Source organism: Pezoporus wallicus, unplaced genomic scaffold, assembly GCF_028554395.1.
Source record: "Pezoporus wallicus isolate ANWC-B61680 ecotype Strahan unplaced genomic scaffold, APGP_CSIRO_Pwel_v1 scaffold_7402, whole genome shotgun sequence".
Classification (NCBI taxonomy): Eukaryota; Metazoa; Chordata; class Aves; order Psittaciformes; family Psittacidae; genus Pezoporus; species Pezoporus wallicus.
This window is the reverse complement of record NW_026641037.1, coordinates 4,331,834-4,345,476: the sequence shown is the minus strand read 5'-3', so window position 1 is coordinate 4,345,476 and position 13,643 is coordinate 4,331,834. Positions and strand designations below refer to the sequence as shown.

The 13,643-nt window shown below is 52.3% G+C and overlaps 1 protein-coding gene across 1 annotated transcript in view; it reads left to right on the top strand.

The window, feature by feature from the left end:
• XXYLT1 (xyloside xylosyltransferase 1) overlaps window positions 1-13,274 on the top strand; it is a 34,924-nt gene extending 21,650 nt beyond the window's left edge. The window contains exon 4 of the mRNA XM_057421846.1: window positions 12,671-13,274. Coding sequence (XP_057277829.1) covers window positions 12,671-13,067 — 397 coding nt within the window. The 3' untranslated portion in view covers window positions 13,068-13,274. The remainder of the gene's footprint in view (window positions 1-12,670) is intronic.
• The last annotated feature ends 369 nt before the right edge of the window (window positions 13,275-13,643 follow it).

Genomic DNA, 13,643 nt, shown 5'->3' with positions numbered 1-13,643 from the left:
GAAACCTTAATAGTAAGATCAATAACTGAACATCCTAAGACATGTCCACCAGCACTTTTAGGCAAAAGCTGAGCTGCAAAGATCTGGAGCAGCCATTCCTGCTGCAAGTGCATCCACAAGGGATGAGGGTAAGGACAGAGAGAAGTTCAGCAGGGAATTGGTGGTCATTAATCACCACCAATCGCTTCCTAGAATCCCAAGCCAACTGAGAGCATGCTCATGAGAGCATTTCTGGTTGCTCAGACTGCAGAAGTCACCACTGTTCCCAGGCTGCGAAAAGACATCTCTGTGCCTGTGGCAGAAGTGTCACCTCCCTTCCTGGCTTGCGCTCGTGGCAGAGAGAGATGGGTCCAGAGGAACATGGATGCTGAGGTCTCATCTCCATAGGCCCTATACAGTCTGCAGTCCCTGGAGGACTCCTGTATCTGCCTTGGGTGTCCTGGCAGGATTTTGGTGCGCAGAATGGTAATTCCAGCCCTAGTTTATCATATCCAATTGTTAAAGCTTAAAGCAGTGTGGAAACAGCAGCTGAGTGTGGCCACTGGGCTGTGTTGGACTCTCAGCATCAGTCAGTGCTGCCCAGCAGGGCATATCCCACTCATTAGCAGTGCAGCCTGTAACAGCACAAATGGAGCATTTGTTTGTCTTCAGTTGGTCCATGTTGGAATCGCTGTGTTTCTGTCTCTGCGGGGATTGGTTTTGCATTATTTCCACACGTAGCTATGGTGCAGGGATGGTGTTCTGCTGCCTGGATGTGATTTGTGGGACTGGGCGTGCCTGGAGGGGGCCAAGTTAAACTTTGGGGTGCTCAGCTGGAGGGAGAGCTCTCCAGCACGGCAGGGGACAAGGCACGGGACTGCAGGGCTGAGCACGGAATATCTGACCCAAGCTGAAGCTGTGTTCTCCCCCCTCCTGCCACCTGTGGTGGGGACAAACAGGGCAAGCAGTAACGGCCCTCACAGGCTGCATTTTTGGGCTGAACTTTCTGTTGTTGCAGTTTTGACACTCTGGGTCACTTTGGGCTATGTTGTGCTTCTCTTCTTGTGCTGTTTTGATCTTCCTGTGAAAACAAGTTCCTGATACTTCTTGCTGCCAAATTACCCGCCGCGGGGCAGGCTGTGCATACGCCAGCCTGCCCTCCTGCCAAGCCTGCACCCTGCAGGGCTCACACCTTGCAACTAAAAGAGTTTCCAGACGAAAACACAAGCTGACAAAGCATGAGCATCTTTGAAAAAAAAATAATATATATATATATTTTCACTATTTTTATAATTTCAGCAACATAAAAATGTGTTGTAGGTGTGAATATGATGTGCCAGCTCAAGACGTGTGATCTGACACATGCGCAGGCTTGGAGCATCACTTGGAAAAGTGGCAGTGGGGGTAGAGGAGGGTTATGGAGCAGTGGTGGTTTCTCCCCATTGGCACTCAGATTGTCCTGCCCTCTCTGAAGTACCAACTTTGCCCCAGAGGCTTGGGGTGAGCCAGCAGAGCTTTCTTGAGGTTGCTCACAGAGCTGTGGACTGGCACCCTCAGGGCAGGGTAAGCTGGTGGCTGGGAAACGCCTGGGTCCCCTCTCTGTAGCAGTGGAGAAGATGCATGGAGGTCAGTCCTCTTGGCTGTGCTGGATCTCTGCTACCTACTTGGCACATCAGAGAAGGTAAATAAGTGCAGAACAGCAAATTTTGTAGACAGTGCACTGTTTTCTGGGAAGCAGTGCTGTCCTCAGCAGAAGCTCGCTGGCTATCTGGCTTTAGGCTGCATTTTCCCAGCACAGGCTGGGGACTGCACAAGGCCCATGCTGCTGCACTGGTGCACACTGAGCAGTACTGAGCACAGATGCTTACAGGAAATGGAGGAGTAAGGGAACAGCAAATGGGAAACATCCCGGAGCCTGCTTGCACATCCTGAAGGTAGGGAGAAACCTCCAAACAGCAAAACAGGATGGCAAGGGAGCATTTCCACTCATTTGACTCATGCTGAAACAATGCCTGGCCACTGTTTGTCTTGGACAAATGCATTTCTCTGAGCAACAGGATCTCCTGGCCCTCCTGCAAGGCAAACTCTGGGGTTTAACTGTTGCACAGCCTGTGGGGTTGCTCAGGGTGGGTTGGAGCAGCCTGTGAAGGGCAGTAGCTCCTGCTGAAGCTGTATGTGGATGGCCCTGCGAATCAACCTCCTGGCCATGTCCCACAGGCTGATGTCTGGCAAGGGTCCTGGGTGTGGAGGGGAAGGTTGCAGGAGCCCATGTCAGGTGCAGGAGTTGCTCTGAGGCCCAAGACCATTGGCATAGGGTTTGCTTCTCTTCAGCTGCAGCGGAGGAAGCGGCACTCTGTCCGTGGGTCAGGCGTGTTGTCCTTCCTGCGGCTTCTGGATGCGATGTGTTACACCAGTTATGGTCAACACCTCTGTGAATGGAGTCACAGGCAGAGCTTTATCCCACAGGAGACTGCCCCACTGCCAGGATTGTTGGAGTCACTGGTGCTATGCACTAGGGTCATAGACACCTGTGGGCTTTCCATGGCAGCACTGGATGCCTCCTGCCAGGTTGATGTTTGTATGCTGGCCTGCAGGCAGAGCCTCTTCCCAGCACTGACATATGCTTGCTCGTGTGTCTGCCTGAACAGGATCCACACACAGCCAAGACTGGAAGCTCCTGCTTCAGTGAGAATGATTTTGATGGAAAGATTAAAATCTTCATCTAAGTTTGCTTGGTCCAAAAGGCTTTCTGTGCTATGAAGTGCTTCTGCACTTCGTAACCTTAATTAAAAATGCTGTTGTCCCCTGTAGCATTTCAGCTACTCAGGAGTGCTGGCAGTGTCCTGTTCACCAGGCTACAGAGGGTGAATGATGATGCTCTGTGTAAATATGTATGTTGCATTGAGCCTTCCATGCCAGATCCTGCCAAATGGAGACGTCCAGGTCCTCCTGTGCAATTAGCCCTGCTAAGAAACATGCACTGCAGATGCAGCCTGCCAGCCTATTACCAGGCAAGCAGGAAGGTCACTGTCCTCTATGTGCATGCAGGGTATGTATCTGGCCTGGAGAGTGGCTTGGCCATGGTCACCCCTGCAGTGGAGCTGGGTGATGGCCAAGTGAAGCAGGGCATGCTGCAGGTCAGCCTCCTGACCAGGCATGAGCAGCAGGGGCTGCACCTGGGGCACAGCAGAGGTCTCCGTTGGGCATCCTCACGCAGATGCTGCTGCAACCCAGACCTCCCTGCCAGCCTCCTTGCCAGCCTCCTTGCCAGCCTGGCTCGGCTCAGCATTTGTCAGGTGCTCAGCACTGCCAGGTGTTAAAGGGAGAAGTGTGCCCATTTCAAAGCAGTCCCACGGTTGAGATGAACACAGAGGGGAAATACTGCGGCACTCCCAGAAATGTCCTGGAAACTCTCCGATTACAGAAGACAGAGCTTAACCCCTATTCTTATTGAGTTTCTCACCAAGTTGCCAGGTTATAGATCCTTCCGGTCACATTGGTGGTGTGTGAGAGGAAGCAGAACAGTGATTGCACAGCTGCTTTTGGCAACCTCGGGCTGACCCTGGACCAGTGTGCCCTGCCATGCTCTCCGTCCCGTACCGAGCGCCATCCTGGCCTCTTCACTTCCTATGTGATGCCGGTGGTGTTACTGGCATTGCCGTGTGCTGGTGAACTCTGGGTGCCTGCTAGTTCTGGTACCACCCAGGGCCCTCAGTGCTGCCCTTACATTGCTCCCCTTGAGTTCTCGCTGGAGAGGAATGGTCTGCTGGCAACAGAAAGCACCTCACCCATAGGAGGTCCTCAGGTGGTTGCTTTTACCCCCTTGCTCCAGGTTGGAGCAAGGTACTGCTGCGATGGTGGACCTCAGGAGAGGTCTCAGACCTTCTCAGGTCCAAGGATGAACATAGCTGGCACTGGAAGGGTGGCTGCAGCCTCCATTCCTGATGTTGGGTGAGATCTTCACTGCTGCCTGTGTGACAAGAAGCTAATAAAAGCTAGAAGCATCTTGGGAATGCACACTGCTGGGATTGATATAAGTTTGTCCTGCAGGAAAGGATATCTACATCAAAGAGACAGCTACAGACTACAAAGGAGAAACACTTTGGTCCTTGTATGGCTGCAAGGCCATTTGCATTTGCTTCTGCCTCAAACCTGGGGAGAGCTTGCATGAGACATTGTCTTGTGAAAGGAAAAACTTTGTTTCTGCTTGTGATCATGTGAGAGCTCCTGTAGGTGTGCTGTGTGCTCTGTCGCATGGGTTTTGTTTGTTTGAGAGCTGGTAAAATAACCCAGAGAAGTCCATTAATGACTGGAAGCAAGCCTGTGCAACCTGCAGACCCAGAGGCACGGCACTTTCAGTGCTCAGTGTTTGCTGGGAGCTCAGCGGCAGCGGTGCTAAGTCAGTTTGTCAGATGTTTGGAAGACGAATGGAATTATCCTGGGCTGCAAGAAGGCTAATGCTGAATCCACAGCAAGGCTGGGCTGTCGGCATGTCTGGGCTGAGGCAGTACGTCCTGTACCTTCTCTTGGGATCTAAATAAAACCCAAAGTGCTGCAGACAGCTGCAGGCAAGGGGAGCAGCTGGATTCCCGGAGTACCAGCTGAGGCAGGGGTGGTGTTTGTATGATACAGCAGTGCAGGTGGGCTGTTGCCTGGGATGGAGCTTTCCAGGGTTGCAGATAACCATCTCCAGCAGGCAGGTCTTGCTGCCTGAGTTCTCCTGGTTTCACAGCTCCTCATGCAGGCACGTTGCCCTTATGTGGAGACTGCTGTTTTCCCAAATGCTTTTCCCCTGGGGAGCAGGGAGTTGCCTGTCATGACAGGCTGTTTCCCAAGCCCCTCAGTCAGCAAAGGCAGGGGAATTTGCCTTGCCTGTGCCCCACCAGGCATGGTGATGCCAGTGCTGCCTGCCCACAGCCCTGCAAGCCAGACCCTGGACGCTTTGGATTTGAAACCATTTCAAGGCTTTGACTTCATTTGTAGCACATGCTGCTGATTGATGCACAGGGAACAGTTCTAGGAATTCTTTGGCAATGGCTACCAAGAAGCAGCCAAAATTACGGAACAAGCAGAACCTGTAAAGAACTGGCAGCAGAACTGATTTCAGGAATGCAGCATTACTTTCTGATTAAAAAATAAAAAAAAAAGGTGAGGGGTTTTGTTGTTTTACATCTCTGCACATCAGTGATATATAGGACCTGTTGCACTTACTCCCATTACCAAGCAAACTTGAAATGTCATTTTAAACTAATTAATAAATATGACAAGATCTGACAACCACAACTGTGCATCAATTAGCATGAATACTTTTGATAATACTATTAACTGTCCCTTTGGACATATTGGACATTACAGCCACGATTTTTTTCCAGTAACCAAGACACCTGTGTGTGTTTGGCTGAGGCAGTCAGGTCTCTTCAAGAATGGGTTCAAGCTTGCTTTCCACTTGCTTTGCAGTACTGCAGAGAGCACACGTGGATGGCAGTCTTACCGTGCAAGGGCTGCCTGAGAAGTTTGCTGTGACTTTGTTATATTGTTTTGGTTTGAGGTTTTTTGTTGGCCATAGCACACGAGTCCAGGATGCATCGGGTGAACATGCATCAGTTACCGTGCCTGCACTTGTCTTCAACTCCTGAACTTCTCAGTTACAGTTCCTGAACATCTCAGTTTCAGTGTCTAGAGGTAGGTGTCACACTGATGGCATCTTGGGGTTGCTGGAATACCTGGCTGCACTGGTAGCTCACCAGCCTCTGCATGCTGAACAATGTGAGCTGGTGGTTAGATCCAGCTGGGTATTTGCACAACTGCTGTCATCTTCAGTAGTTACGTTTTGACATGGGAAACCATGTGCTGAAAAAAGAGCAGGTCCATGCTGGGCAATGATGCTTGTGAAGGAGGTCACAACCTGTTTTGGGGCTGCTAAGAAAAATGCTATTCATGGGCAGTGGCCTCTGCAGTGCAGGCGTTCTTATCTCCTTGCACCTGAGAAGGTTTTGCGGCATGGTGGAGAGGGGAGTCTGGGCTGTAGATGGTAGCAGAGGTCTCAAACAAGCCCAGCTTAGCTCTTGAGTCTACTCTGGAAAGTGACTGCTGGGGCTGAGCATCCGGAGGTGGGCCAGGGAGTAGCGGATGGGGCCCCTCAGCCAAGGGCTTCCTCACCAGCACTTAGTAGAGAAGGAGCTTCCAAGAGCTGAAGCCCTTTGATGGAGGAACAAACAAACAGCAGGAAGTGGAGAGGTTTGGGTGCATAGCTGGAATACTTAGTGGAGTGATACGGTGCTGGTGCTACACAAGGAAGCTCACAACAATCCTCTGGAGGGGTTCCCACAATGTCCTCTTGCTCTCTGAAGCTCAGTGGCAATTCCCTCCAGAACTCAGTGCCAGAACCCCCCTGTGGCAGCAAAACGTTCCGTGGCTGAGACTCCTGTACAGGCATGGAGGCCTTTTATTTCTCCTCCCCACAGCACCAGGTGAGCATCTGTGAAGGGAGAACATCTTCTCTGTTCCTGAGAGACCCATTGGTGGGGAAGGGTGGCCCGGGACAGACTGCCTGTGCCTCTGAGGCAGGCAGCAGAGCACTGCCAGAGCAGAGTCCATTCACAGTTAATAGAAATCTGCTGTTCTGGCACTAATTAGGCTCACAGTGTTTTAAAGTGCCTCACGAACAGGCTGACCCCATCCTTCCCCAGTGCTGAAGGAGCAGATGGTCTGATGCACACAGCCAATCATTCTCCCCTGCCACTAGTGCCATGCTTGATAAAGGGAAGGAAACCAATCTACAACCCAGACAAGGATTTATGGTCGCACCTCTGTTCAGAGGGTGATTTCAGCACCAGTCTGGGGTGCAAAAATCTGGGGGAAAGTTGTAAATCTATGTCCAAAGGAAGGGTTTTGCGTGCAAGCTGTGTCACAAGTTGCTACTGGTCACCTACTTAAGATCAGTTCACTTAAGTGTGCCCGTTTTTGGACTGTTAAGTTCACGCAGAAATGTAATCATCAAGAATCAATTTGCTGCTCCAAATACAGGCCTTTTAAAAGCTTGGCATGCAGATGCTGCTGTAGTAGGGAACAGTGCTGCAGAGACATAATTTGTGCATTACGTGAGAAATCTATTACGGAATTACTGATGTCTTCATTGAAGAACGCAATTTGTCAGCATTTTCCAAGGGAGGGCTGGAGTCCTTCGTGAGCTGGGCCCTCGCTATGAACTCATCAGAGGAGGGTAAGGTGGTCCTGGTGTGCACACCAACAAACACATCCTGCATGCTGTCCTGGGCTGGGAATGGGGGTTGGTTTGCACCATGGTGATGTTTTTCACTGCAGAACAAGGGGTATTCACTGTGTTGGGGATGCCATTGCTCCCAAGAAGCACAGAGCTGAGATTTCCTGGGTTACACAAGCTGCTCAGCCTCAGCTAAGGCTCTCTGTGCCAGCCTGGTACTGAACCTGCCACCCCAGCTCCTTAAGGGGTTTAGTGTTTGCACGTGTGCAATAAGCAATTAGCAACAAGGGCCACTTTGTTGCAAAGCCTGTGTATGCAGCAGGGCTGAGCTCACCCCAGCCAGAGTCCGTCAGTGCTGGGGTGGGAAGGGGGAGTGTAGATCAGATGCTACTCTGAATGCAGCCCTGGGGGAGCTGCTTACCTCCAGCTGTGGCAGAAAGTCAGAAGGGCCCATCTTCACTGCAGCAGTGCCTTTGGAGGGGAACTGGAGGAAGGGACAACAGCCTTTTCCAGAGAGTTAATCTAGGTTGAGCAGAGTGGTGGCAAGGGGCAGGCAGCTGCCTGCCACAGCAAGGTTTAGCCAAGATGAGAAAGGTACAGGGAGATTTCTTGGCTGTGCTCTTACTTCTTGCTGACGATTAAGGGCAAAAGCCACCATCATCCCCTGGATGAAGACACCATCATCCAGGTTGCAGGGGACAAGGTTGCTTTTAAGCATGTGTCTGTTACCCCAGAAGCCTTTACAGTTATTTACCCCTTCTGTTTGCTCTCCCCTCCTCCATTTCAGCCATGTCCTCCATACCATTCAGAACACTGCATACTTCCCATACTCTCCACTGCCTCAGCCGGCTCGCTGGGCACCAGCAGGTGGGCAGCTTGGCTGGGGATTGCACGTCCGAACTGCAGCCACATGCCTCATCATCCTGCCCTCCCAGGGGAGCGCTAGTAGCGGCATGGAGTGAGGAGCGCAGCACGCTCACGCCTCGATGCTTGTTGCACAGGAACAGCAGCATTTGCCAGCAGCTGCAGCTGGGGATAATGCCGCCAGACATTTGTTTTCTGGCTCAGGAACCAAAAAGCGTATTTAGAAGTAGCGAGAGCGTGCGCTTGTTGTTTTAGTTGGTGTTTGGGCTGGCAGGGCTGCTGCTGGAGTGACGCAGAGAGGGACAGCCGACAGCCCATGCTTCCCTTCTGTGCCAGGAGCCCTGTGCCTGGCGGGATGGGGCTCCGGGTCTCCCAGCCTTGATCCCCATGAAAGGGACTTGGTAACAAAGCATGTCTTCAAAGTGCTGGCCCACTGCTGCTGCCCATCTTGCATGGGGAGGATCCACATCCTCATCAGCAAGGCCAGTGGCAGCCATGCAGCTGATGTGGCAAGGTTGCAGCTTCTTGAACATCTCAGATGGGTACAGGCACAAAAGCCCAGTCTGCTGCCTGTGGGGTCAGTGCTCGAGGCTTGCTGTTGGTCACCCAGCTGGCACCTTACCTTTCCTTCCAGCAAGAGCACCCTGCTGCTTTACCAGCAGTTTCCAAGTCATCCAACGAAGTTGTCCCAGAACCCAGAGCTGAAATAAACAAGTCCATGGATTTGGACAAAGTCTTCCACCCACCCAGTGTTTTCCTCTTGCTGTGCATGAAAGCAAGGGAAGGACAGGCAAAATACAGCTGACAGCTGGAGCAGTCCTGTCTGCCTCTGGCAGCTATCCTCTGTTTTAAAGGGTGCGATGGCAGCTCTGCCTGAGCTGAGGCTCATGATCACTGGGCTGCGAGGCAGGGGAGGTGCCGGGAGCGCCCTGCGCCAGGCAGCAAGGGAAGTCACGGTGGAAGAAGGGGTTTTTATCTGGGCTGCCTGGGCCCGGCATTTGAATGCTTGGAAATGCTCTTCTCCAGATGTTTCCTAGCACACGCCGGCTCTGTTTATAAACAGCTTCTCAAAGCAAAGCCCGTTGGGGCTGCAAGCGGGTGCTTGCGGCAGCAGCCCCACACGGCTCCCCCACACCATGCTACAGGGGCTGGAGCCCAGGGTCACCTCTTTCCCCTCCAGTCTAGAGGTTAACAAAAGCCTGAAATGCCTCCTCTTCCTTTCTCCTCCCCTCATCCCGGCCAGCAGCTTCCTGCCCCATTACATCCTGGCCCTGTTGCATCCCGGCATCTCCAGGCTGCCTTCCTGCCGTGATTTTCACTGCTGGGGGGCAGGGAGGAGGGCACCCCAGAGCCAAGGCTGGTCACAGGCTGCCCTGCCTGAACTGCCTGTCCCAAGGGAGATCCACCTGCTCCAGGGGCTTGGGGCAGGGAGACATCTCCATTGTATCCAACTGGGGCTCAGTTCCTAAATGGTTGTCTCTAGGGCTAGCCTAGACACCCCCTCTCTGCATCCTGGCAGCGTGCTCATCAAACCTTGAGATTTTCCCCCATGTTGTGCCAAAGTTTGAGGTGGGTGCCAAGGGCTGATGTTGGGCAGGACAGAGCAGTGAAGGGCACAGGCTGGGTTAGTTGTTTGGCTGGTTGCTGTGCTTCCCCAGCTCCATCTCCTCCAAAGAAAACAGTGCTCTTGTACCCGCTGCTCTTTCCACTTCCAAATGGGTGGAGGTGCTTTTTGACGCTCTTCTTTGTCCTGGCCCCAACAGAAGGACAGCACCAAAACTCTCGATTAGAAGGATAAAAGCCAAGTGAAATCCACGTGCTGCCAGTGGCCATACCAGAATACCTTTCCCTTGGTTGGCCTGAGCCCAGTACTGGCAAGGCTGCGGTGTGCTTCGGCCAGGCTCCCAAGCCATCTGTGCTGCAGAGCCACCCACAGCTCATCGCATCCTGAATCTCTCCCCGGCATCACTCCCTGGAGACATCCCCGTCCTCCCCACCCAGCCCTGCTTCCCCATGGTCCCCATGCGCAGCCAGAGGAGGATGGCCCCATCACGCCAGTGCCGGGAGGAAGGGCTGAACAATTGCTACTTCTCAGTCTGAAGAAAAGGGCACATTACTCCCTCCTTGTTATCAGCCATCACTGAGTAATCCACTGGGGAATGGCGCTGCTGAAAAATTGAGTCATTTGATACAGATCTGCTTCACCCCACTATGGCCTAGAGATACTGAGGGCTTGGGCTCTTGTGTTTTTCCTGTCTTAGCTGCAAGGGGCAGTAATCCCATGCCTTAGCTTGGGCAGCGTGTTTTAAAGGTAAGAATGTGGAAGGAGTCAGCTCTGCTGCGGTGGAGGTATAAAGGTGCCTTCTTCCACAGCACTGCTCCCACTTTCCCTCCTGCCAGATTCCAGCATCAATTTTTGGACATAGCAATGGCTTTCCTGGCACTGACAGGGAGAAGCAGAAAGAGCAGAGTGTGCAGAGGTGGGCTTGAGCCAGTCTCTGCTCAGTCCCCTGGACCTGAGCACTTCGGGAGGCTGATCAGCCCCTGGCCGTGTCTTGTCTTTGCAGGTTGAGCTTCCCTCTCATGCAGTGCGGAGAGCATTTCACCTTCCTTTTTGCATGAGCATCCATGAGTTGTCTTCGCAGTGACCTGGTGCCTCTCCTCAAGACATAACTGCTCTTTGCAGAGGCAGAGCCCTTTTATCCCTTCCCTGCCCTTTAGATCAAAGGAGTGCTGGTGCCTGTGGGCTCTGGTGAGGCAGCCATCCTCCGCTCCCCTTCCCTGGGAGGCCTGGAAATGGCTGCTCAAAGTCTGAGCCCTCCTTCCATGGAGGACTGGCTCTTGGAAAACCCCCTTCTGTCCTGAAACGGGTGAAAGGGAGCAGTGTAAAGACCCTTCCTGAAATGAGAAATATCAGAGGTTTGATTCTAAAGCATCTAAATGGACAGTTGTAAGGAAGCAATGCTGCATGATGGTTGTGGTGCTCCAGATCAGGGAATAGAAAAGGTGCTCGCAGTTGGCATCGTTAATAGACCCACATTTTCTGCTGGGACAATTCTGCTGGTGGCTGTTGAATCCTGGCTCTCACCTTGGCCAGTCTTGCAGTGCTGTGCTGGAGATCCGGAGGACAGGCCAGAAGGATGGATTTAATATCTGATCTCTGTACAAACTGTAGGATTTCCTGAGCAAGTGCCTGTTGGACCTGAACACAGCTTCTTACAAGAAAGATTTCAATTTAAATGTGGGGGACTGCCTACTGTGGCTCTGGAGGTGTCCCAGCAGCTAATGTCCCTGCATCTTCTTACATCTGAATTAGCACAGCTTCAGCTTTCAAGCATGGGAACACTTTAAACCTTTGGGTGCTAAATTCACACCATGTACCAAAAATTTCTTGTTCCTGGGAAATGCATGGAGACTCTGGTCAGTGTCTGACAGATTTGGAGAGGAACCAGTGACAGGCTTGGCTTATTCTTTATAACAGTGTTTCTCCCTGGCATCTTCACAGCAAGGTGCAAAATGCCAAAACCCAAAACTGCTGTAGCTTTACCTGAAGTGTTAGGGCTGGAAAAAAACCTCAGTGCTGGCAGGCCTGGGCTATCAAATGGTGGGATAGGACCACAGGTCCCTCCTGCCCTCTGAACCACAGGCTCAGCCAGCTCTCAGCTGCCCAGCTTTGCAGCAAAGGGTGCTGATTGGGGCAGAAGGCTTTCAGTCTGAATGGGAGTGGTCTTTTGGGGCTGATTCAACCCCAGCCACTTGGTTAATAGCATGGGATGAATTCAATTCCTGCAAGTGGGAGCAGCCAGTGTGTGTATGGTGGGGTGTGCTCACTGCCCCAGGGCTGAGGAAGGAGCCAAAGACATTTTTGGGCTGCTTGCTCAGGTAGTCTAAATTTTTCCCGTTTGAATCACCCTCTGGAGTTAGTTTTGTGCATTGCTATACTTGCACTGCTCTTTTCTCCCTGGCAGCTGGAAATTAGCCAGTGAAGATTGCATCTGCTAGAGCTACTACAGCAGTGCTCGCTTAGCTAATGACCTGTTGCCACTGGATTTCTTCTATTTTTAAGAACTGTTTCTGCTACTCAGATTTACTTCAAGCCTTTTTGCACAGCCTCAAGCTGGGGCTGATCTTTGATCTGGAGCTTCCCTGTAATCAAATAATAATGATGCTGTGAGCTCTGCTGCTGAGATCCCATTAACTGCAGGACATTTTCCTGGCATGTATCAGCTAGGGGGCTCTTCTGCTGGTTCCCCCTAGGCACTGGGGATGTGGTTTTGTCTACCCGCACAGCCGTGTGAGCTGTCACACGATCCTGTGTCCAGTTGGCTCGCCAGAGTGATGCTGTTAGAAACAAAAGGGGCTTTAGGAGAGACCAAGAGTAGTGGTTTGAGGTCTGGGCAGCATCCTGTGCAGGGGGTTGGAGAGTGACACAGCCTGTGAAGCAGCAGGCTGCTCTGGGTGCCTTCAGCCAGCAAAAGACAAACACTGCGAGATCCCTTGAGTGGTAGATCCTGTGCTGTGATCCAGACGTGCCCAGGCTTGACATGGCTGTTCTTTGAGCTGCACTCCCTGACTCCCCTGTTCCTGTTTTTCCTCTCTTTGCAGGCACACGTTCTGGCAGTACCGCCGCGAGAACCCCCAAACCAAAGTGGGGGAGCCCCCTCCTGATGGGCTGCCTGGCTTCAACAGCGGTGTCCTGCTCCTGAACCTGGAAGCCATGAGGCAGTCCAAGCTCTACAACCAGCTGCTGGAGCCCTCCATGCTGCAAAATCTGACAGAGAAGTACCACTTCAAGGGCCACCTTGGGGACCAGGATTTCTTCACCATGGTGGGGATGGAGCACCCAGAGCTTTTCCATGTGCTTGACTGTACGTGGAATCGGCAGCTTTGCACATGGTGGAAGGACCATGGATACAGCGACGTGTTCGACCAGTACTTCCAGTGCAAGGGTGAGGTCAAAATTTATCATGGGAACTGCAACACTCCAATCCCTGAAGACTAGGGCACCACCACCCCTGGAGCAGCTCGGGCTGCAGCCAGCCTTGCAGAGCTGTAGTGGCTGCACCAGCAATCCCTTGGGAAGGGTGGCCAGCCCCCATCCATTGCATCCCAGGGGATCCCTTAGGATCCCAAGAATGTTCAGTATCTCACTGCCTATGGCCTCACCCCTCCAGGAGGAAGTGCAGTCCAGTAGCTGGAGCAGGACATTTCACACTCACCATGCCTGGAGCTCAGCTCCTGGCTCTTCTTGGGGCAAGTACGTGGTGCCCATCTGTGCCACAGGCACTCAGGCATGCGGACAGCCAAGGTGACTGCTGCTTTTTCATGTGGCAGGGTGCTGTGCAGCCTTGCCTTGTCTAATGAGCAGCAGGAGCCCACAACCAGGCAGTTGGGTTTCATTTGGCATTCCTTGTTGGTCCATTTCTGCACCTCATGCAGAGCATCTGTCTCATCCCTCTGGAGAGAAGACACCATCCTCAGGTTATCTTCCTTTTGAAGCGTTCCAGAAAGGTGAGAGGGTTTTAAAGACTGAAAAGCTGCTTTAAATTTGGCTACTTACAAATAAAAACTGAATGCT